Genomic DNA, 22,144 nt, shown 5'->3' with positions numbered 1-22,144 from the left:
CCCACCAAATCCAACACAGTCATTTAACCCCTTGCTTACTGGGCACATATACCCCCCTCCTGCCCAGGTGAAATTTCAGCTTCCGGCACTGCGTCGATTTAACTGACAATTGCGCGGTCGTACGACGTGGCTTCCAAACAAAATTGACGTCCTTTTCTCCCCACAAGTAGAGCTTTCTTTTGGAGGTATTTGATCACCTCTGCGGTTTTTATTTTTTGCGCTATAAACAAAAAAAGAGCAACAATTTAAAAAAAAAAAACTATTTTTTACTTTTTGCTATAATAAAAAAAAATCGCAATAAGCGACTGGTTTGCGCAAAAGTTATAGCGCCTACAAAATAGGGGACAGAATTATTTTTTTATTTTATTTTTTTACTAGTAATGGCGGCGATTTGCGATTTTTTTTTTTTTTTTATTGGGACTGCGACCTTATGGCGGACACTTTTGACACATTTTTGGGACCATTCACATTTATACAGCGATTAGTGCTATAAATATGCACTGATTACTGCATACCTCCCAACATTTAGAAAATCCAATGCGGGACATCTTGTTGAGCGGGGGGGGGTGCCTGGGATCAAAGTTGTTGAGCGGGGGGGGTTCTCTTACCTGTGCGTATTCCTCTGTCCAGACACCCCGCCTGCACCAATCGACTGTAGCCTGCTCCGTATTTCCTCTGTCCCGGCACCCCGCCTGCGCCATTCGACTGTAGCGCGCTCCCTATTTCCTGTCGCACTGTAATTGGGCGTATAGTGGTCATGTGCGGAGGCGGGACTTCTAGACGATCAATGACAGGCCAGCCCCACGCCGCACAGGACCCCCATATGCAAAATCACAGGGAACCAGACACCAAACATGGCGGTGGAACGCAAACATGAAGGTGGAACGCAAACATGGAGGCACGGAATGTCGCGCCCGGGCCCTGTTTTCCGGGATCCTAGTCTAGTCCGCGGGACCCCAACGGGACAGTTGGGAGGTATGGATTACTGTATAAATGTGACTGGCAGGGAAGGGGTTAACACTAGAGGGTGATGAAGGGGTTAATTGTGTACCCTGCATGGTGTTTCTAACGGTGGGGGGGTTGACTGACTGGGGGAGGTGACCGATCTGTGTCTCTATGTACAAGGGACACAGCATCAGTCTCCTCTCCCTGACAGGACGTGGATCTGCGTGTTTACACACACAGATCCACGCCCTTGTCTGTTTAACCGCCGATCGCGGGTGCCTGGCGGACATCGCGGCCACCAGGCACGCGCAACGGCATCTCAGTGATGTGTCTGGGGTGCGCACGGCCCCCAGTGGCCGGAGGAGCCGAGGACGTCTAAAGACGTCCTCCCAGGAATTGAGAGCCACCTTAAGGCCGTCTTTTTACAATAGGCGGGATCTCAAGTGGTTAAAAATATAAAATAAATGCAATTTAGAAAAATGACAGTGACGGAAAAAAGTTTAATGAAGGCAAAATAAATTAAAATTAAAAATGTAAAAAGTGATTACTGTATATACTCAAGTATAATCCGAGTTTTTCAGCACATTTTTTGTGTGCTGAAAATGCCCCACTCGGCTTATACTCGAGTCACCTTTTTTTTTGCGCCTGATCTCCCCGGACTTTGGGGACCAGGTAAAAACTTGCCACACATGTAGCCCCATCAATTCGACGCATGCGCAGTAGCATAGTACGTAATTAAGCCGGCTCGTTGTAGTCTTTGACGTCACCGCGTTCTTGCCATTCAAAAGAATGGCGGGTCTTTTGTGTGGCCGTGTGTATACACGACTTTTCAAGGCAAGCTGATGATTTTCAAACAGACGGGATTCCTAGCCGTGTGTACAGGGCTTATATCTCCTTGATTCCCCAGTCCCCATAGTCATGTTTGCCCAGAAGTGTTACTGATTGTACCAAGCAGTTGTTTCTGGTTGTTATGTTTCAACAATCACCAAGTCCAAAAATGTGGGTTGGGTGGTCGGTAATGATCAAAGGACCATCCATTGACTTCTGTTGGGAAGCCATTTTTGCTTTGATGACCTGATGTTTTCTCATGTACTGCTTACCATGAACTTTGTGGTTTCCTTTTCAGAGACACACACAACCGGAAGAACCAAAGAAGAAGACTGGGGCCAGTTTATGAACATCTGTGATGGGATTAACGTTACGGTTGATGGGTGAGTGCGCAGTAATGTGGACAGGAGGAAAAGAGAAGGTGTGTGTGCTTGCCACAACTATCAATCACATTTTGGCTGTCATTTTTGAATGTGATTGGCTGTTTTGTCAATATAGGGTGGTTGGTGGGCCGGGTTGGAAAAAATGACAATGTTGCTTTTACAAGAAAGAAGCAATAGGGTTAGCCCAGATATCCTATCCCATCTATTTATTTATCCGTAAAAGTGATCACTGACTACTACAGTCATTATAGACCTGTAGTCTCCAAACTGCGGCCTAGGGGCCCTGTGCTTTCTTTTATCCGGTCCTTGGGGCATTAATCCCTCCACCATTAGCAACAATGGGCATAGATCCTGCCACTGACAATGGAGCACTAGTTCTTTCACTGACACCAAGGATGAAACACTATTCCTCCCACTGATACCAATGATAGGGCACTATTCCTCCCCACTGACACCAATTATGGGGCGCTAGTCTTCTCATTAATACTAAGTGTAGCACTCTCAACCTTAAGTAGGTAGGTGCTAGTGTAGGTTTTTGTGTGTAAGCTGCCAGAGCAGGTAAATTTAGGCAGGCCTATGCTGTGAGCTAGGCCTGTTTGTTTTGATCTGGGGCAGGGGAGTGGTTTTAGTGTGACAGCAGGTGACTGATACGTGTTTCAGCTCTTGGGCGCCTCCTCTGTTTCCAGGGAGAAGGTTCTGGAAAAGGGGCAGGGCAGATAGCTGGAGAGACATAGGGTGCATGTGGGAGCCCTGACTAATCCCCAACTGGGATTGGCAGGCCTCCTACATATACCCATGGTCAGCCTGCTGTGGCAGAAGTTTTTGGGTGGATGAACTGAATGATTGAGTGTTAGACTGTCGTGGTCTGAGGGAACCCCTTTTCTGGGGAAGGGGGGGGTGTACCTCAGGCCGGGAGCTCAGGAGCTTGGGAGCTGGGATGGAGCCTCTCAATACACGGTCATAGAGAGGTGTCCTGGAACATGAAAGCGGACAGTTGGGAAGCACGTCTAGAGTAAGTAATTTCAGGAGGGATCCATGCCGGGGTCGGTGAGTGAAATGCACAGTGGAAAGCTCTGGAAGAGACATGCCAGGAGTTGGATGTGGAGCCAGAGGGAGAGACTGTGGGGTTGTTGTGAAGTCAAGTTGCTGCAGCCAGGAGGGCTGGCAGGGTTTGCATCGGACATGCTGGGATCGGTAGTCCGTCAAGTATAAAATAGCGCATTTATTCTACTCTACTAAAATGGTCGTTACCTCAGAGGGGACTGCAGACCCCTGCCTGTAATGGGCTTTCAGGAAAATACCAGGACTTATTCAGAGAGAGGCCTAGCCATGTGCTAATGTTACAGAAATCTAGATTTGGACAGTGAAGTGAAGCAAGTGATCTCAAGTATTGTGCTGTAGCAGATGTGCAGAGGAAGAGACTGTCAGATCTAGACGCAACTACTTTTATTCTACTAAGACGTGTTTGTTATCTGGGCATCCCATGTTGCGAGGCACGGGGGAGGAGTTCGGCGCCAAATTCAAAAAAGTAAAAACACACAATACAAACCGTATACTGTAATCTTTCAGTGTTTTTGATTTGATTACATTAGTGATACATTTTTATTATTATTATTATTTGTTATAATTATTTATAGTTATTTATTATATTATAATTTATGATTTTGTGTTTCAAACTTTATCATACCCGGGATGTCTGCTAGACTCTTGTTTGGACAGATTTAAGTGAGTTATTCCTAAGGCCCCATACACACGATAGAATCCATCCGCAGATAAATCCCAGCAAATGGGTTTCTGCGGATAGATTCTATGGTGTGTACACGCCAGCGGATCTCTTTCCGCGGAGAAATCTCCTCTGGAATGGATTCCAGCAGATCGAATATTTGTTGTGCTGCACAACGAATCCATCTGCTGGAATCCATTCCAACGGATGGATCCGCTCGTCTGTACAGACTTACCGGATCCATCCGTCCAAAGGGATTCCCCGCACGCGTCGTAATGATTTGACGCATGCGTGGAATTCCTTATATGACAGCGTCGCGCCCGTCGCCGCGTCATAATCGCGGCGACGGCGCGACACGTCATCGCCAGAGGATTTCCGCGCGGATTTCAATGGGATGGTGTGTACACTCCATCCCATCGAAATCAGCGGATATCTTTGAGAGGATTTATCCGTGGAAACGGTCCGCTGGACCGTATTCGCGGATAAATTCTCCCGTGTGTATGGGGCCTAAGAATTACAGGCGTACAATATAAAACGCCAAATTTCCATGCAAAATAATGGTACCGCTTTCAGCACCTAAAATCTGACATAATCATACCGCCAGGGAGATTAAGGGTAATATAAAAACTATGAGTTGATTAAAAGTACAATACATTTATACAAGTCGAAAAATATCAGATCTACAATAAAAATTGTGCAGGAAAGGGGGACAGAGGGATATGGGCCCAATGGAAGACCTTTTCAAAGCTTGTGAGCCTTCTAAATGTCAATCACTCTGAGAAGGATCGGGGCTCAGATCGCCATCTGGAATACATAAAGGCACGGCTATACATGGGAGAATATGGCTGTTATTTCTTTTATAAATATTTTACTACTCCGTTGCACTCCATCCGATGAGACATTGCAGAAAAACAAGTTCATCTCTAACTGCCTCCTAAAACGATAATACCGGTGGAATAGTCCTGCGTAAATACCGAAATTTCGATACATGAAAAATAAAATGGGAATCTAGGGGGAAATCACAGACCAAAACGTCCAGGAGCTGTTCTTCTCTTTCAAACTGTAGACTTTTAAAAGCTGAACTCTAGCCTTTCCTTCAGTCTTGCACAGTTGTACAGGCTCCTCTCTTGTATTGAACTGGCTTAATCCTCCTGGCGGTATCCCCGAGCGTGACTCGGGGTGGATTTTTTAGGCTGAAATCGGTATCCCCGAGTCACGCTCGGGGTAGCTATGCAGAGCCTGCAGCACGCGCTGGCTTACCTTGTTCCTGGATCCAGCGATGCCACCGCGCTGTGTGAGCGAGCGGGACCTCGCTCGATTCACACAGTGTCCTCCTGTGCCGCCAATCTCCGTTCCCTACGACGCACGCGGGCGGAGAACGGCGTCAAATTCAAAAAAGTTAACAAACACATTACATACAGTATACTGTTATCTTATAGATTATAGTACTGTATGTAAAAAATACACACCCCTTTGTCCCTAGTGGTCTGCCCAGTGTCCTGCATGTACTTTTATATAATAAAAACTGTTCTTTCTGCCTGGAAACTGTAGATTGTCCATAGCAACCAAAAGTGTCCCTTTATGTCAAAAATGGTTTTAGAGCAGCTAGAAAACAGCGATAATAAATTATAATCACTTGCAGAATTGTGCGATAGCGATTTGTGGGGAAATTCGTCATAAAAAAAAAAAATGACAGCAACAATTCTGCAACTGAGCAAATTTCAGTGATTTTGAGTTGATTACATTATTGAATATTTTTTATTAGAATTATATTATTATTTGTTATAATTATTTATAATTATTTATTATATTATAATTTTTTTTTTTTTTTAATTCATACCCGGGATGCCTACTAGACTCTTGTTTGGTCAGATTTAAGTGAGTTGTTCCTAAGAATTGCAGGCCTACAGTATAAAACGCCAAATTTCCTTGCAAAATAATTGTACCGCTTTTGGTACGTAATTCCAGACAGAATCATACCGCCAGGGAGGTTAAAGTGAAGAGAATCCAACATTTTGGCTTGTCACTAGTACAGGAATAGAAGGGGAAATCTTCCAATGGGGACACTAGGTCTGATGACCCTTGTAACATCCATTGATCCCCTTTACTTTGGATGGATTTCTTCTCACTTTTGTTTTGGTTTTGGGACAAGAAGTGAAGGCCATGGTTTAGCACCCGCTCCCCGGCCACCCACCCAAATCCTAACATTATAGCCTGACAGGTCTGTACACATACCATGCTTTGCCGTGACATACACTTTATTAAAACATAATGTCTCTCTTTCCAGGCCAAAAGATGCAGTTAAAGCTTTCAAGAAAAGAATTGCCAAGAACTACAACCAGAAGGAAGTAAAGCTATGTCTTTCTGTAAGTAGATAAGATCTGCCCAACAGAATTCACAGTTTTCACCAAACTTCTGCTGCCGCTGCAAAATCAAATGATGGCATCACAACCGAACCCCCATGCTCTTCATGTAGTATAAGACTAATGCCGCGTACACACATCATTTTCCGGCATTTAAAATGATGGTGTGTGGGCTTCACATAATTTTTCAGCTTCTGAAAAACAACAATTTTTTTTCGGGCATGCTGCATTTTTTAACGACGTTTTAATCAATGTCGTTTTTCGGGGGTTGTAAAAAATGATCGTGTTTGGGCTAAAACGACGTTAAAAACCTGCGCATGCTCAGAAGCAAGTTATGAGACGGGAGCGCTCGTTCTGGTAAAACTACCATTCATAATGGAGTAAGCACATTTATCACGCTGTAACAGACAGAAAAGCACGAATCGTCTTTTACTAACACGGAATCAGCTAAAGCAGCCCCGAGGGTGGCGTCATCCGCATGGAACTTCAGTCGTATGTGTTGTACGTCACCGCGCTTTGCTAGAGCATTTTTTTAAAACGTTTTTGTGTAGGCAACGTCGTTTTAATGATGAAGTTGGAAAAACGTCATTTTTTTCTAGAGGCTGAAAAACTTTGTTTTTTACAAGCCGAAAAATTATCGTGTGTACGCGGCATTAGATTTGGTGGGGTTGATGTCTACATCAGAAGAACAAAAACAATTTAAAGTCTACCCAACAGAATTTTACGGAACGGTTGGGAAAATCAAGGTTTCTAATGGAGATTAGAATAGATGCACCAGATAAAAAAAAAAACATCCCACAACCAAAGTTTAGCAAAGATCAAAGTATTTGTCTGCAGGATAATTTTTGGGATGGTAGTAACAGTTACTGTAAAGAAGATCCAAGGCACTCAGTGGAAGACCCAGAGCATGTGTCTTGGGTGCCAGGTTATAGCAAAGACCCTGTTGTGTGCCCCATGGAGATCACATATCATAGCAACATTTATAAAAATGAAGTTAGATCTTGTGAAATGCATTTGCCATGTATTAACACTGATCCCAAAAAAATCCCACAACCTAAGTTGAGCAAAGATTAAAGTATTTGTCTGTAGAACTATTCTTGGGATGGTAGTAACAATTACTGTAAAGAAGATCCAAGGCACTCAGTGGAAGACCCAGGGTATGTGTCTTGGGTGCCAGGTTATAGCAACAACCCTGTTGTCTATTCCCCATGGGGATCACATATCATAGCAGGATTTATAGAAATTAAGTTAGATCTTGTTGTGAATTGTATTTGCCATGTATTAACACTGAGGCCTCGTACACACACGACCGAGAATCTCGTCGTAAAAGAAACGTTGTTTTCCTCGACAAGGTTCTTGTCAGGCTTGACGAGAATCTTGTGAAGCTTTTCTTGCATACACATTGTCAAGACAAAATCTCGTTGTTCTCAAACGCAGTGACGTACAACACGTACGACGGCACTATAAAGGGGAAGTTCGATTTCACTGGCGCCACCCTTGGGGCTGCTTTTGCTAATCTCGTGTTACCGCGTGTTAGTAAAAGTTAGGTGAGGGACAATTCACGCTTTTCAGTCTGTTACAGCGTGACGAATGTGCTATCTCCATTACGAACGCTACTTTTATCGAAGGTGCGCTCCCGTCTCATACTTTATTCTGAGCATGCGCAGGTTTCTAAGCATACACACAAACGTGTTTCTCGTCGTAAACCAGCCCGACGAGAAACACAACGAGGAAATTGAGACTCCCGACGAGAAAAAAGAGAGCATGTTCTCTTTTTTTCTCGTCGAGATCCACGACAGTGTTCTCGACAAAAAACATACACACGACTGTTTTTCTTGGCAAAAATGCTCTGCCAGCAATTTTCTTGATGGATTTTGCAGAGGAAAACGGTCTTGTGTACGAGGCCTTGCGTGTAAGGAGGAGTATCATAAAGAAGAATCTAATCTCGGCCCTCAGAACACCTTTGGACACTAGTCCGAAAGTAGTTTCCCCTGTCTTTATTAAAGGGGTTGTAAAGCTTTGTGTATTTTCACCTTAATGCATCCTATGCATTAAGGTGAAAAAACACCTTGCACTCTCCAGGCCCCCCCGAGCCCCCGTTTTACTTACTTGAGCCCCGAATCTCCGTGGGCTCGATCCTGCAATGCTTTCCCCCAGCTCCCGTCGGCTCTTCATTGGATGGTTGATAGCAGCGCAGCCATTGGCTCCCGCTGCTGTCAATCAAATCAATAAAGTGGCGCGCCAGGGGGCCATAGCCGCCAACTGTATCACCCGGGAAGCGCGCCTGCAAGCTAACCCTCTTGGGAGATCGCTTCCCAGAGGGGGGTTAACTCTTGCGCGGAGGAGCCGAGACAGCCGCCAAAGGACCCCAGAAGACGAGGATCGGGGGCACATTGTGCAAAACTAATTGCACAGTGGAGGTAAGTATGGTATGTTTGTTATTTTAAAAAAAAAATTAACCTTTACAACCCCTTTAAGGCTCTTCAAAAGTAGATATGTTATCTTTACAATTGTTTATTTGAGCCTGCTTTATGTAATACTGCTCTGTAATAGTTTTACAAGTGGCAATACCCTGAATTTAAGTTGGCAGTAAGGAAATACCAACTTTAAATGAGGTCATTCATTCCAAACCAGCATGTCGAAACACATATATCCTCCACAGTATCAGGCTGGATGTGTCACAAGTCTTTATGGGGAACAGGAAGAGTAAAGTATTTGAAAAACCACAACTGGGCCTAAAGGATGACTTTACATGTAAGAGGCCCCGTACACATGTCCGAGGAACTCGACGGGCAAAACTCATCGTTTTGCTCGTCGAGTTCTGTGTGAAGCCGCCTAGGATCTCGGCGAGCCAACTTTCCTCATTGAACAACGAGAAAATAGAGAACATGTTCTCTATTTGGCTCGACGAGAAACTCGTCGGCTTCCTCGGCCGAAAGTGTACACACGCCGGGTTTCTCTGCAGAATTCAGCTCCGATCGAGTTTCTGGCTGAATTCTGCCGAGAAACTCGGTCGTGTGTACGGGGCCTAAGAAACTCCTCCAATTAACCCTGGACTCCAAGCCTCCTGAACTTACCTGCACTGACCACCCCTGCAAGTGGGTGATCCAGTTTTCATCTATATAAGTTTTAGGTTGGCTTACTCTTTAAACGCTTCAAAGTTTTCATTAAGCTGTTTTCAAAAATAATATCTAGATATGCTATTTTTATTGTTTTTTTTCAAATTCTAATGTCATCTTTATTTATTTGCCCTCCAGCTGCTGGAGATGTGTATGCAGAACTGTAACCCGAATTTCCAGAATTTGGTGCTTCGAAAAGACTTCCTTAAGGATGTGTTGGTCAAACTGTTGAATCCAAAGTACAACTTGCCCATCCAAATGCAAAACAGAATTCTCCGCTTCATCATGGTAAGCTGTCTGCAATTAGTTTATTATTGGCTTTATGTCTGAACATTGACCTTTCACGAATGGTTGTCTCCAAAAAATGTGGAACCTAAATGCCATAATTATTTTGTATGTTGATGGTGTCAGGTAATGTATTATTCAAACCTTTAATCCTTGGGGAAAACTATGATTAGCCCCTGGTTTCTGTTCCATGAGAACTGGGCATATTGCCTAATAGCATCCTCTTCCAAAAAAAAGGCCTCTGTGCTGTGGTCCTCTTCAAAATGGCAGCTGGAGTTCACTTTTTTTTAAGTCCTCACTGGTGGGACATAATATTATTTGAACAAACAAATGAGAAAGTACAATTACAGGGGTCTCTGGAAGCCCAAATACTCAGACATTCGGGTCACATAACAAGCAGTCACTAAAAACTGTTGTTAAACTGGCATTGCGATTTGTCTAGATTTACAGGATTCGCCAAACTTTCTAAGCATAGGTCCAGTTTACTGTCCTTCAAGCTTTAGGGGGGCTGGGGTGTGGCTGGTGGGAGTAGAATATGCCATGCCGTCAATGGGATTGATCAATACCCCATTATTAGTTTTAATGGGGGGGGTCGGTGCCCCATTATTGGTGTCATTGTGCCCCATCATTGGCATCAGTGGGAGAAATAGTACACCAAGGGCCAAAAAAAGGCAAGCAAAGGGCCGAATTCGGGGCCACAAACTAGAGACCACTGACCTAGAAATTTGGGTTTCTACTTATTTTTGTCCCTTGTAAGGTCTAGGCAAGTAAACTTGTGGGCCCGGCTGCATTTTTAATAGGTTCTAGGTCCAAAGTACAGGCTGAGATCCATGTGTAAAAAGAGAAAGATCTGGGGAATTCGAGGAGTTTGAAGAGGCTGCAGGCTAATGTCTGCTCTTATCTTGATGTTGTCTTCCGATTGTCCCAGGATCCCCAAAACCTAATCAATTTGTTGCGCAGATATAGACCACAACTTATATAATCCAGCTCTGGTTACCTGCCCCAGAGATCCTTACCTCCAGTGAAGCTATCTATAGCACTTGGAGGCCAATTGAAAAGTATAGAGGAAGGAGGGGGTGGGTCAGAGTCCATCCATGAAAGGTGAAGTCCCTGTGGGGGATCATAAGGGTGGATTCCAACACTTAACTTGAGATTTCTGTTATTTGGACCTGGTGGCACTTTAGTAGGCAAATTAACAAAATAAAAAAGGGTAAGAAATGCTGGGTTAGAGTAATACCAAGCACCATTGGTGCCACCAAGTTCATGGGGCACTCCACTGTCCAGCGGGCACTGAGCACCGTTGGGTTGTACATGCATGAATGTCCACCCTGGATTGTTTTTGACCTGATAATTCTGTATTTTCTTTGGCATTTTGAAGTTGTCTGGAAATTGCCTTGTTTGATTTCATAGCTTAATAAACAACAAATTGTGCAATTCTTTCCCTCACTAGACATGGTCCACTGGCTCACGCGCAAACGTAGATCAGACTGAAGTCAAAGAATTATACTTAGAATTGATTAAGAAAGGGATTCAGTTTCCTTCTTCCCTTGAGCCTACTGAAGATGAAATTAGACAGTCACAAAAGGTAAGAAGAGATGAAGAATTCCACTAGTTACATCTATAGTGAAGTATATACAGGTATATAGTGTTTCCTTTGACGGGAGAGACATTTAAAGCTACCATACAGTCATAGCCCAATTGGTGCTCATGCTAAAAATAAAAATTACCATTTAAAATTAAATACATCTTTTTTATTGTTAAAGAATTTGTAAATCCAACCTTTGTGATATCTCTGATGTTCCTGCCAGTCCCTCTGCTTTCCTATTAAAAACTGACCACACGAGGCATTAGAACACAGCGTGGTCAGTTCTCTAGCTGTATAGTAAATATACAGCTATGTAATGCCAAGTACACACAACCATTTTTAATGTCCTAGAAACCTCTGCCTTCAATCTCCCCCAGGCCCCCTGCCTCCAATCACCCCCTGCCTCTCTCGTCCCCTGCCTCCATCCCCTTCTGCGGTGCCACCAACAACCCCCGTCTCCATCCCCCACCCTCTGAGGTGCCACCAACACCCCCTGCCTCAAATCACCCCCTGCCACTAACACCCCCTGCCTCCATCTCCCTCTGCGGTGCCACCGCAGCCACCATCACCCCCTGCCTCCATTCTCCATGCACAGTTCCAAGCCAAACTGGTCTCGGCTATTTTTACTGGCACATTTCCGCAACCATGGACATTTACGAATGGGGGAAAAATGTGCCCATTTTTCCGAACTGTCCCTAAAAATACAGTTGACTGTTGGCAACACTGACTGTGAAGGGTTGGGAGGGGGGTAGCATAGGACTCTTGATGTGAAAGGAGGGGCAGGCAGATAACCAAGTGGCATGGTTGTTGGTGCCAAACAGGCTGGTCTGAGTATTTCAAAAACTGTCAGGAGTACAGTACAGAAGCTACAATTGGCACAGGATCACCAAAATTGGACAATAGAAGACTGGAAAAACGTTACCTGGTCTGATGAGTCTCGATTTCAGCTGCAACATTCAGATGGTCAGGTCAGACCTTGGTGTAAACAACATGGAATCATGGATCCATCCTGCCTAGTGTCACCGGATCAGGCTGGTGGTGGTGTAATGGTGTGGGGGATATTTTCTTGGCACACGTTGGGCCCCTTAGTATCAACGGAGCATCGTTTAAATACCACGTGCTACCTGAGTATTGTTGGTGACCATGTCCATCCCTTTATGACTACAGTGTCCCCATCTTCTGATGGCTCCTCCCAGCAGGATAATGTCACCATGTCACCATGTCACAAAGATCCAATCATCTCACCACTGGACAATAGGGTGACCACATTTCCAAACTGCCATTCAGGGACACCCCCCTCCTTTGCCAATTTTAAAAATTTTCAGGAGCAGTGATTCTAATTATGCTTAAAGTGCAACAATAAAAATGAACAATTCCTCTAAATATAGTGCCTGGGGGGTCCCCTTAGTTTGCCTGTAAAGTGGGGCATGTGTACCATGTATAGAACATGCTGCAGCAAAAATCACATTTCTAAAAAAAAAAAAAAGAATCAAATCACATTTAAATTGACTCACGGTTGCAATTGCTGGCCCCGGGCTATTGAAAAAAATAAAAAGCCAAAAAAAACTAGTGACCCCCCCCCACGGGATCTACCCCCCCACCCCAAAGCATCACGTCCCCATCTTACCCTGGCTGGTGGTTGTGGTGGCATGCGGGCAGGGGGGTTATCAGAATCTGAAAACCCCCAAAGGACCTGGAATGGACTAGGGGAGGGGGACCCCACGCCGTGTTTTTTTTTTTTTATTACTGGCAGCTTTATTTTTATTTAGCTGTCAGCAGGAAAGCCCATTGACAGCTGAAGACTCATCAGTTGTTAGGGACGCCGGCTTCCCAGTCCCGCTCTCTCATCGGGTGGCTGTGTCAGTTTCATTCCGGGACACTGTATTGTCCTGGAATGAAGGTGCCCGGGACAGAACTGCAAAATGTGGGACTGTCCCGGGCAATCCGGGACACGTGGTCACCCTACTGGACAATGAGGTCTCCGTACTCCAATGGCCTCCACACTCACCAGATCTCATCCAATAGAGGACCTTTGGGATGTGATGGAAGACTGACATCATGGGTGTGCAGCTGACAAATCTGCAGCAACTGTGTGATGTTATGTCACTATGGACCAAAATCTCTGAGGAATGTTTCCAACACCTTGTTGAATCTATGCCATGAAGAATAAAGGCAAACGGGGGTCCAACCCGAGACTCGCAGGGTGAACCTAGCAAGTGGCCGGTGAGTGTATATTTTGCATCTGTGTACTACTGTGCCTGGAGTTTGGCTTTAAGCTACTGAGGACCTTTTATTAATGGATTGTGCAAACACAACGATCCACCAAGTCTGCGGGCACCTTAAACGGAGTATTTTCTGGATGCTGAACTCTGTTTTTCCCATGAAGTACATTTTATTCTCAGCATTCTTCTCACTTCAGGGGTTATCGAAAAGTTTCTTTGAATTCAGGCTCATTGAAGCACTTAATTATAGCTATGTACTCGGATGTAATTAGATCCTGTTTATCTTGTTTGCCCAGCTGCTTTGTTTATGTTATGTAATTCATCAGCATGTAAAGACATTGCAGTGCGCGCTCGCTCTCTTACTTCTCCTTTCTGCCATTCATAAATGTGAATTATATTTTAGGCATCTAGTCAGTGTTAAAGGTATAGTCCACCCTTGGAACCATTTTTCATGTTCCGCCCATATCAGGGCCGATCCTAGGCAGGGTGCACAGGGTGCTTTGCACCCAGGCGCCTGCAGAGGTGGGGGCGCCAAAGTGCCAGAGTTCTCCCCTCCTTCCTTCTCTCCTTGTTTGTGTCCGTCCAGAACTGAAAGTGTGAAAGCACTCGGGCTCTCACACTGGAAATGCAGATGAGGCTTTTTTCAGGCACTATTTTTAACACTAAAGCGCCTGAAAAATGCCTCCATGTTAAAGGGGTCTAATGAACCATCTCCTGTACTGTGTCTGCAGTCTCTGACCATCTCCTGTACCAAGTCTGCAGTCTCTGACCATCTCCTGAATTATGTCTGCAGTCTCTGACCATCTCCTGTACCAAGTTTGCAGTCTCTGACCATCTCCTGTATTATGTCTGCAGTCTCTGACCGTCTCCTGTACGAAGTCTGAAGTCTCTGACCGTCTCCTGTATTATGTCGGCAGGCTCTGACCATCTCCTGTACTATGTCTGCAGTCTCTGATCATCTTCTGTACCATGTCTGCAGTCTCTGACCATCTCCTGTACCAAGTCTGCAGTCTCTGACCATCTCCTGTACTATGTCTGCAGTCTCTGACCATCTCCTGTACTATGTCTGCAGTCTCTGACCATCTACTGTATCATGTCTGCAGTCTCTGACCATCTACTGTATCATGTCTGTAGTATGTCAGGGAGCTCTTTCTAACAGACTCTCTAACAGAAGCCCTCTCTGTGTCCATCAGAGAGGCCCCCCTCCAGGTCCCAATAAAGTACTCTGCTTCTCTTCCTGTATTTTTTTTATTGTTAAGAGACCATGTAAGGATCCCAGGGTAATGAAAACTTTGTGGGGGAGCATCTCTGTGGTTGAGTCATTGCCACATTTGCCACAAGGGGAGGAGTTGATCAAATGACCACGCCCCACGGAGCTGCGGTGGCTCAACGCGATTGGCACTGCGCTGACAAGCCATTCACCTCTGCAGCTAGAGGTTCGGATCCCGGTCTCGGCTTCATGTGAATTGAGTTTGGTGGTCTCAGCCCGGCTCCCGGTGGGTGTGCTATGCAAGGTAAGCTTGCGCTTAGTACGCCCACCCCCCTCCCACAAAAACCACCACACACGCACTCTAAATTGGGTTAACACACGCACTTTGACCACGCGGTCTCTAAAAAAGAGAGGCAAAGGACTAACGGCGCTGGTTGAGTGGGCTAGATCCTCTCACTCCCTTATAGGGAGTCCCTCTGCCCCGTTGGGCTTCAAAGCGGAGCAGGTAGGGCGGGCTGTGTGGGAGGACCCCCTCACACACCCGCCATTGCCACCCGGGGCATGGAGAAAGGTGGCACATTGCCTCTGGGGGAGGCCTGCCTACTCCCAACTCCTGCAGTCCGGCTCCTCTCTCGAGTACACGCACAAAATACACTAAAAAAAAAAAAAAATGACCACGCCCATGCGGGGGCCCCAGAAATATTTCTGCACCCAGGCGCCTGTGACACTAGGATCGGTCCTGGCCCATATACATGGTCACATCCCCCCAACCCCCATCCTCAAATCACCCCCAACTTGCCTAAATCATGGGGTGCTTATCCTTGCAATAAATGGAGTTGAGTTATTTTGAGGGGACATCAAATTTACACTGTTATACAAGCTGTACACTCACTACACAACATTGTAGCAAAGTGTCATTTCTTCAGTGTTGTCACATGAAAAGATAGAATAAAATATTAAAAAATTGTGAGGGGTGTACTGACTTTTGTGAGATACTGTATTTGTATTTTAGCTGAGTATTTAGGTGTCTGCCCAGGGTTTCGATTTTAGCTTTCAGTCCGCCTGTAAATAATTGTTTCTCATTTCCTAATACTATCGCAAAGGAAATGTAATGGCGTTGCTTCTAGCAAGTGCTCAAATGTTTTCTCTTATTTTTACACTAAAAACACAATGGAATGTGATCGCTATGGGCGCGATTTTATAGCAAGTCTCAGTGAAGTGATCTATGAAGCTTATTTCTATTTTGCTGATATTAACCATTGTAGGCATCTGTAATGCTGCGTACACACGATCGGAAATTCCGACAAGAAAACCGGAATGTTGGCTCAAACTTGTGTTGCATACACACGTCACACAAAATTCCCACCGCCAAAAACGCAGTAATGTACAACACTACGACGACCCGAGAAAAATGAAGTTCAATGCTCCCGAGGGCCCCATGCCACTAGGGGGCCCCATCAGGGTTGCCAGGCTCAATAAAACCAGGGACAGTATGTAAAAATTTGTTGTTTTTTTTTACATCTGTCCCGGATATGTCTGAAACCGACATGCTTTTGATGTGAAAATCCTGAGATTTTAGCTGCCCCGCCTCTGCACTGCCTCCTGGCGTGGTGGCCATCTGTAAGCCCGGGGGCCCCATAATCTTCTATTGCCCGGGGGGCCCCATGAGTTGTCAGTCCACCCCTGCACTGGTCCACTATTGTCACCTAATGTTGCACACGGGTTCCTGCCTCTTATAAGAACGTGTTTAATATTGCATATCGGTTGCCCGGAATGAACATCCCTTTAAGGCCATCAAATGCGAATTTCCCACAAAACTGTATATCACAGTGAGTGGGCGGCGGGTAAAGAGATCCCTCGTTGTGTATTGTATAGTGGAGCTCATTGCAGCTACTGGCCCTCGGCACCAAAGTAATAAAATCCCAGCTGTTGGCACATTGACTGTCCTCATAACACGGTCTGGGAGGACCCAATCTTCACACAGCAATCATTCCTGGATTAAATCCTTCACCTTTCTAGACCTATATTTATGGTAGAAGCCTTCTGCAGAAAATTAGATCAGTAAGTAATTTATCGTAGTTGAGACTTAACATTCTCCTCTGTGTGTCTGCCAATATCTATACGGCAAAGCAGACTTGGGGAAAAAATTACACAGTGTGTGTGAGTGTGTATGTATATGTATATGTGTATAATATATATATATATATATTATATGTGGCCCAGATACAGCGGCGTATCTTTGTGCGGGCGTAACGTATCCTATTTACGTTACGCCTCCGCAACTTTTACAGGCAAGTGCCGTATTCTCAAAACGAAAGTTGCGGCGGCGTAGCGTAAAAAGGCCAGCGTAAGCCCGCCTAATTCAAATGTGGTAGATGTGGGCGTGTTATGTTAATTTTATGTGACCCCGCGTAAATGACGCTTTTTACGCCGTCCGTGAAAGTATCCCAGTGCGCATGCTCTGAATTAACCCGCAAGAAGCCAATGCTTTCGACGTGAACGTAAATGACGCCCAGCCCTATTCGCGAGCGACTTACGCAAACGACGTAAAATTTTCAAAATTTGACGCGGGAACGACGTCCATACTTAACATTGGTACGCCGCATGTACGCCTCATATAGCAGGGGTAACTTTACACCGGGAAAAGCCTAACGTAAACGGCGTATCTGTACTGCGTCGGCCCGGCGTACGTTCGTGAATTTGCGTATCTAGCTGATTTACATATTTCTAGGCGTAAATCAGCGTACACGCCCCTAGCGGCCAGCGTAAATATGCAGTTAAGATCCGACGGTGTAAGAGACTTACGTCGGTCGGATCTAATACAAATCTATGCGTAACTGATTCTAAGAATCGGGCGCATAGATACGACGGCTCAGACTCAGAGATACGCCGTCGTATCTCCTTTGAGAATCTGGGCCATGTGTGTATATATATATATATATATATATATATATATATATATATATATATATATATATATATATATATATATATATATATATATATATAATATATGTGTGTGTGTGTGTGTGTGTGTATATGTCTGTGTGTGTGTGTGTGTATGTATATATATATATATATATATATATATATATATATATATATATGATTATATATATATATATATATGTGTGTATTTATATATACCATCAGTTCTTCTAGATACACTTCCACACGGTTTTTGAAGGAACTCGGCAGGTAGGTTGTTCCAAACATCTTTAAGAACTAAGGGGGTAATCCACAAAAGGGATACGCCGGCGTATCTACTGATACGCCGTCGTATCCCTGTTTCTATCTATGGAACTGATCCACAGAATCAGTTTACCATAGATCGGCAGAAGATCCGACATGTGTAATTGAATTACACTGTCGGATCTTAAGGATGCAATTCTAGGCCGGCCGCTAGGTGGCGAGGCCATTGCGGCCGACCTAGAATATGCAAATGAACACTTACGGCGATCCACGAACGTTCCGACGGGCCCGCCGCGCTAAATCTACGTCGTTTACGTCGAGTTACGCAGCGTAAAAATAGGGCTGAGTCCTATTTGACTAAGCCCTATTAAGTATGGCCGTCGTTCCCGCGTCGACATTTTCAACTCTACGTCGTTTGCGTAAGACGTTCGTGAATGGCGCTGGACGCCATTTACGTTAACGTCTAAGAAAATGACGTTGGAGCGACGTCAGTTAGCGCAATGCACGTCGGGTAAGTTACCCGACGGAGCATGCGCAGTACGTCCGGCGCGGGAGCGCGCCTAGTTTAAATGGGAATCGCCCATTTGTATTAGGAACGCCTTGCGCCAGACGGAGTTAAGTTACACCGCCGCAAATTTCCAGGTAAGTGCTTTGTGGATCGGCACCTAACTTGCGGCAGTGTAACTTAACTCTGAAAAGTTAAGTTGCGCTCGGCGGCTGTGGATCTGGCCCTAACTACGGATCTTCTGTGAATGTCGGCTGCCTCAAATCCCTCTGTCCCTCTGTCATCCCAGACAGACCCGATGTTGAGATCAGGGCCCTTTAAAATCTTCTTAACTTTAGTTTTTACCATTGTGGTTTTTTTTCTTAATTTCTTCTGCCTTTGATTGTGATGCTATTTGTACAGTAATTGCAACTCATGTGTAGTTTGCCCTAATTTTATTTATTGCACGTTTGTATTACTTTTTACTCATATAAATCGTTTTTTTTGCCTTGTGCGGTTTTAGTACGAGTCCCAGAGTACCTCTGCGCATGCAGTTCCTGATTTACAGCCAAATAAAATGTTTTAAAGCACTTTCCTTCCTGGGTGCTCTGCGATTTGAAGAAGTAAATTCTTTAAAGTGGATACTTTAGCAGAATGAAAAGATTTTTCTCTTGTGTCACTTTATGAAGTTACGGGGAATAGAATAAAAAATAAAAAAATAAAAAAAAAACGAAACGCTTCTGAACAAATAACTTTTTTTTTTTTTTTTTTTTTTTTAAATATTTATGTAAAACTTTCCCCATAAACATTTCTCTGGTGAAAGTGCTTCATTTTCAGACCTGGTATAAACATGGATCACGGCAGTATTTAAAGGGGTTTGTTTCTTCTTTTCTATATAGGTTCCTTTTAAGCTAGTGCATTGTTGGTTCACTTACCTTTTCCTTCCATTTCCCTTCTAAATGTTTTTTTTTCTTTGTCACTTCCTGTTCCTCCTCAGTAAGCTTGCCCCCCATCATCCAAGCCGTTCTGGCTGGGGGTTAGTCAGCGTGCCAAGTGTTTGAAAGTGGCTTGCTCACTGAAAAATAATGCAGAGATCAGTGCTGACATCACTCTATGAAGCGCCATCTTGTGCATCATTGAGGATTGAGGGCTGCCCACCACTGGAGAAGAACAGAAGAGGAAGTGGACTCTGCTCTGTGGCTATTGACTCTCCAAGTTCAGAGGACACACACTGGAAAAGTGTCTCCATGACCACAGAACAAGGACCTTTGTTGGGCAACAGTACCGGGGGTTAAAAGGGGGCCATAACTAGCCATCCTTTGCATCATTGAGGGCTGCCCTCCACTGGAGAAGAACAGAAGAGGAAGTGGACTCTGCTCTGTGGCTATTGACTCTCCCAGGTCAGAGGACACACACTGGAAAAGTGTCTCCATGGCCACAGAACAAGGACCTTGATGGGCAAGAGTACAGGGGGTAAAGGGGGCCCAAACTGGCCATTCTTTGCATCATAGAGGGCTGCCCTCCACTAGAGAAGAACAGGAGAGGAAGTGGACTCTGCTCTGTGGCTATTGACTCTCCCAGGTCAGAGGACACACATTGGAAAAGTGTCTCCATGACCACAGAACAAGGACCTTTGTTGGGCAACAGTACCGGGGGCCAAAGAGGGACTCAAACTGGCTTCCCACAGAGTGGCCCCTGCATGTTTTGTCCCCCACTGCATGGAACGTAGAGTACTAAAACCGGTATAAGAACATTTTTTATGAGCTCTCGATATTTGATAGCATCATATTTTTATTACTACAGGAATTAATCCAAGGAACTGAAACAGTAGCTCAGACGCATTACATTTACGAGTGTTTATTTTACAACGACATGAACAGACAAGCTTGATCATATTATTTCTCTTGCACACGGTTGTACATATGCTGATTAAATACACTACAAACTAAGTAAAGTTTATCTAAAGCCAAAACTTTTTTGTTATTTGCTGTCTGTTACCCCACTGGCTAGATTCCCTACCTGTATTTGTCCCATTGGCCACTGTGACCTGGGTAGAAAGTTACAGCTGTCAATGGAACAGGAAGTGAGAAAAAGTCTTCTAATGATAAAGCTTGCTCTGGTGCATGGGCGTAGCATAAGGGGTTGCAGGGGTCACAATTGCAACCCCACCCCTAGCACCAGGGGGCCCTCGCAGCCTCCTTGTCATATTATCATATCCTCCACAAAGTCCAGCTCCTATCTGCCCAAGGGCCCCACAGCCACGCTCCAGTACTGGGCTTCCGCTTTGCCTTCCACGGTCCACACCCAGGGATGGACTGGCCATTGGGACTACAGGGAATTTCCCGGTGGGCCGATGGCTCAGTGGGCCGGCTTCAGTGACAGAGGACCGCCACCCCCCTCCGCTCCTTTGTCTCTCCCTTCCCGCAGCGCTCACCTCCTCTCCCTCCCTGCAGCGCTCACCTGGGGGGGACCAGAGGAGCAGGGGGAGGACCAGAGGAGCAGGGGGAGCGACAGAGGAGCAGGGGGGCAACAGATGAGCATGGGGGAGGGGACAGCTGACTCAACAGCTATGGCCTGGGAGTATCTCACTTCTGCCTAATCTTGTCCCATAAGGGGGGGCACCGAACTGATTCTTTGCCCCGGGTGAAATAATGTCTAGCTTCCCCACTGGTACTGCCTATAAGAGTACCAGTACCAGCCGTTCTACTCTAATAAAGTAGAACAGCTAGTGGCTAGTGAAAGGGGGAGAGGGGGCTTGGGTGGCCGGGGAGGGTGCGGGAGTTGTCCGGCCACCATGGGAGAGACCTGTCAAAGTGGGCCTGTCTGGATGAAGTCCAGGACCAAATTTTTGTCCCAGTCCAGCCCTGTCCACACCCCTCCATTCTCATTGGCTGGGGACAAACTGTGAGCCATTTCCTGAATGGAGAGGAGCACAGGGTGAGAACAGCCCAGGGGCCAGGTCAACTTTTGCATCGGGGGCCCACAAGCTTCAAGCTACGCTTCTGCTCTGGTGTCTAAAGCCAGCCATAGATGGCTCAAAATTTTACAGTAGAAATGCGTTGAATATTAGGTTTACTACGTGTATGGGGAATTCAACATTCCGGCATGGGACTCCAATCTTCTGATCCAGCTATTACATTTCCTGTTGCGTCTCTGGAACAGAATATGAAAAAAAATATCCCCAATGGGGAAACAGGCAGCAAAAATAAACTGACAGGGGGTTTTGACCCTTTTGCATTCTATCCAAAACCCATAAAAGTGTTGGATGTACATTCACTTTAATGAATTGGTCTTTGGGTTTGGGTGGGGGTTTGCTTGCCCAGTTTTCAGTTAACAACTAATACAAGTCCATTATCTCTGATCGCCCCTCCATGTTTTGGCTAGATCAGGGGTCTCCAAACTGCGGCCCGAGGGCCAGATGTGGCCCTTTGCCAGCCTTAATCCGGCCCTTGGGGCACAATTCCTTCCACTGATATGAAGCACTATTCCTCCCACTGACACCAACAATGGGGCACTATATCTTCCACGGATACCAATGATGGGATACTATTCCTTCTACTATTAGGGGGAATACTCCTCCTCCATTTGACCACCAACCCTGAGGCCCTATTTATTCTCACCGATGCTGGGTTTGTGAAATTTTCTGCCCCTTTTGGCCACAATCCGGCCCTCCTAAAGTCTGAAGGACAAAAAAAGTGGCCCTTTGTAAGAAAAGTTTGGAGACCCCTGGGCTAGATTGTGAAGCTGTAGGGGCAGATCCACATACCTACACTGCGCCCGGCGCAGATGTGAGATCTGCTACGCC

The 22,144-nt window shown here is 45.4% G+C and overlaps 1 protein-coding gene across 2 annotated transcripts in view; it reads left to right on the top strand.

Annotated features, from left to right (window-relative positions):
- TOM1L1 (target of myb1 like 1 membrane trafficking protein) overlaps window positions 1–22,144 on the top strand; it is a 194,372-nt gene that overhangs the window by 140,918 nt on the left and 31,310 nt on the right. For both annotated transcript variants that reach the window (XM_040330746.1, XM_040330745.1), the window contains exons 2-5: window positions 2,072–2,156; window positions 6,167–6,245; window positions 9,500–9,649; window positions 11,097–11,231. In XM_040330746.1, the coding sequence (XP_040186680.1) occupies window positions 2,119–2,156; window positions 6,167–6,245; window positions 9,500–9,649; window positions 11,097–11,231 (402 nt within the window). In that variant the 5' untranslated portion in view covers window positions 2,072–2,118. The remainder of the gene's footprint in view (window positions 1–2,071; window positions 2,157–6,166; window positions 6,246–9,499; window positions 9,650–11,096; window positions 11,232–22,144) is intronic.

This window comes from Rana temporaria, chromosome 12 (genome assembly GCF_905171775.1).
Source record: "Rana temporaria chromosome 12, aRanTem1.1, whole genome shotgun sequence".
NCBI lineage: Eukaryota > Metazoa > Chordata > Amphibia > Anura > Ranidae > Rana > Rana temporaria.
Note: the sequence above shows the minus strand (reverse complement) of the source record. Positions and strands in the feature narration are given on the sequence as shown.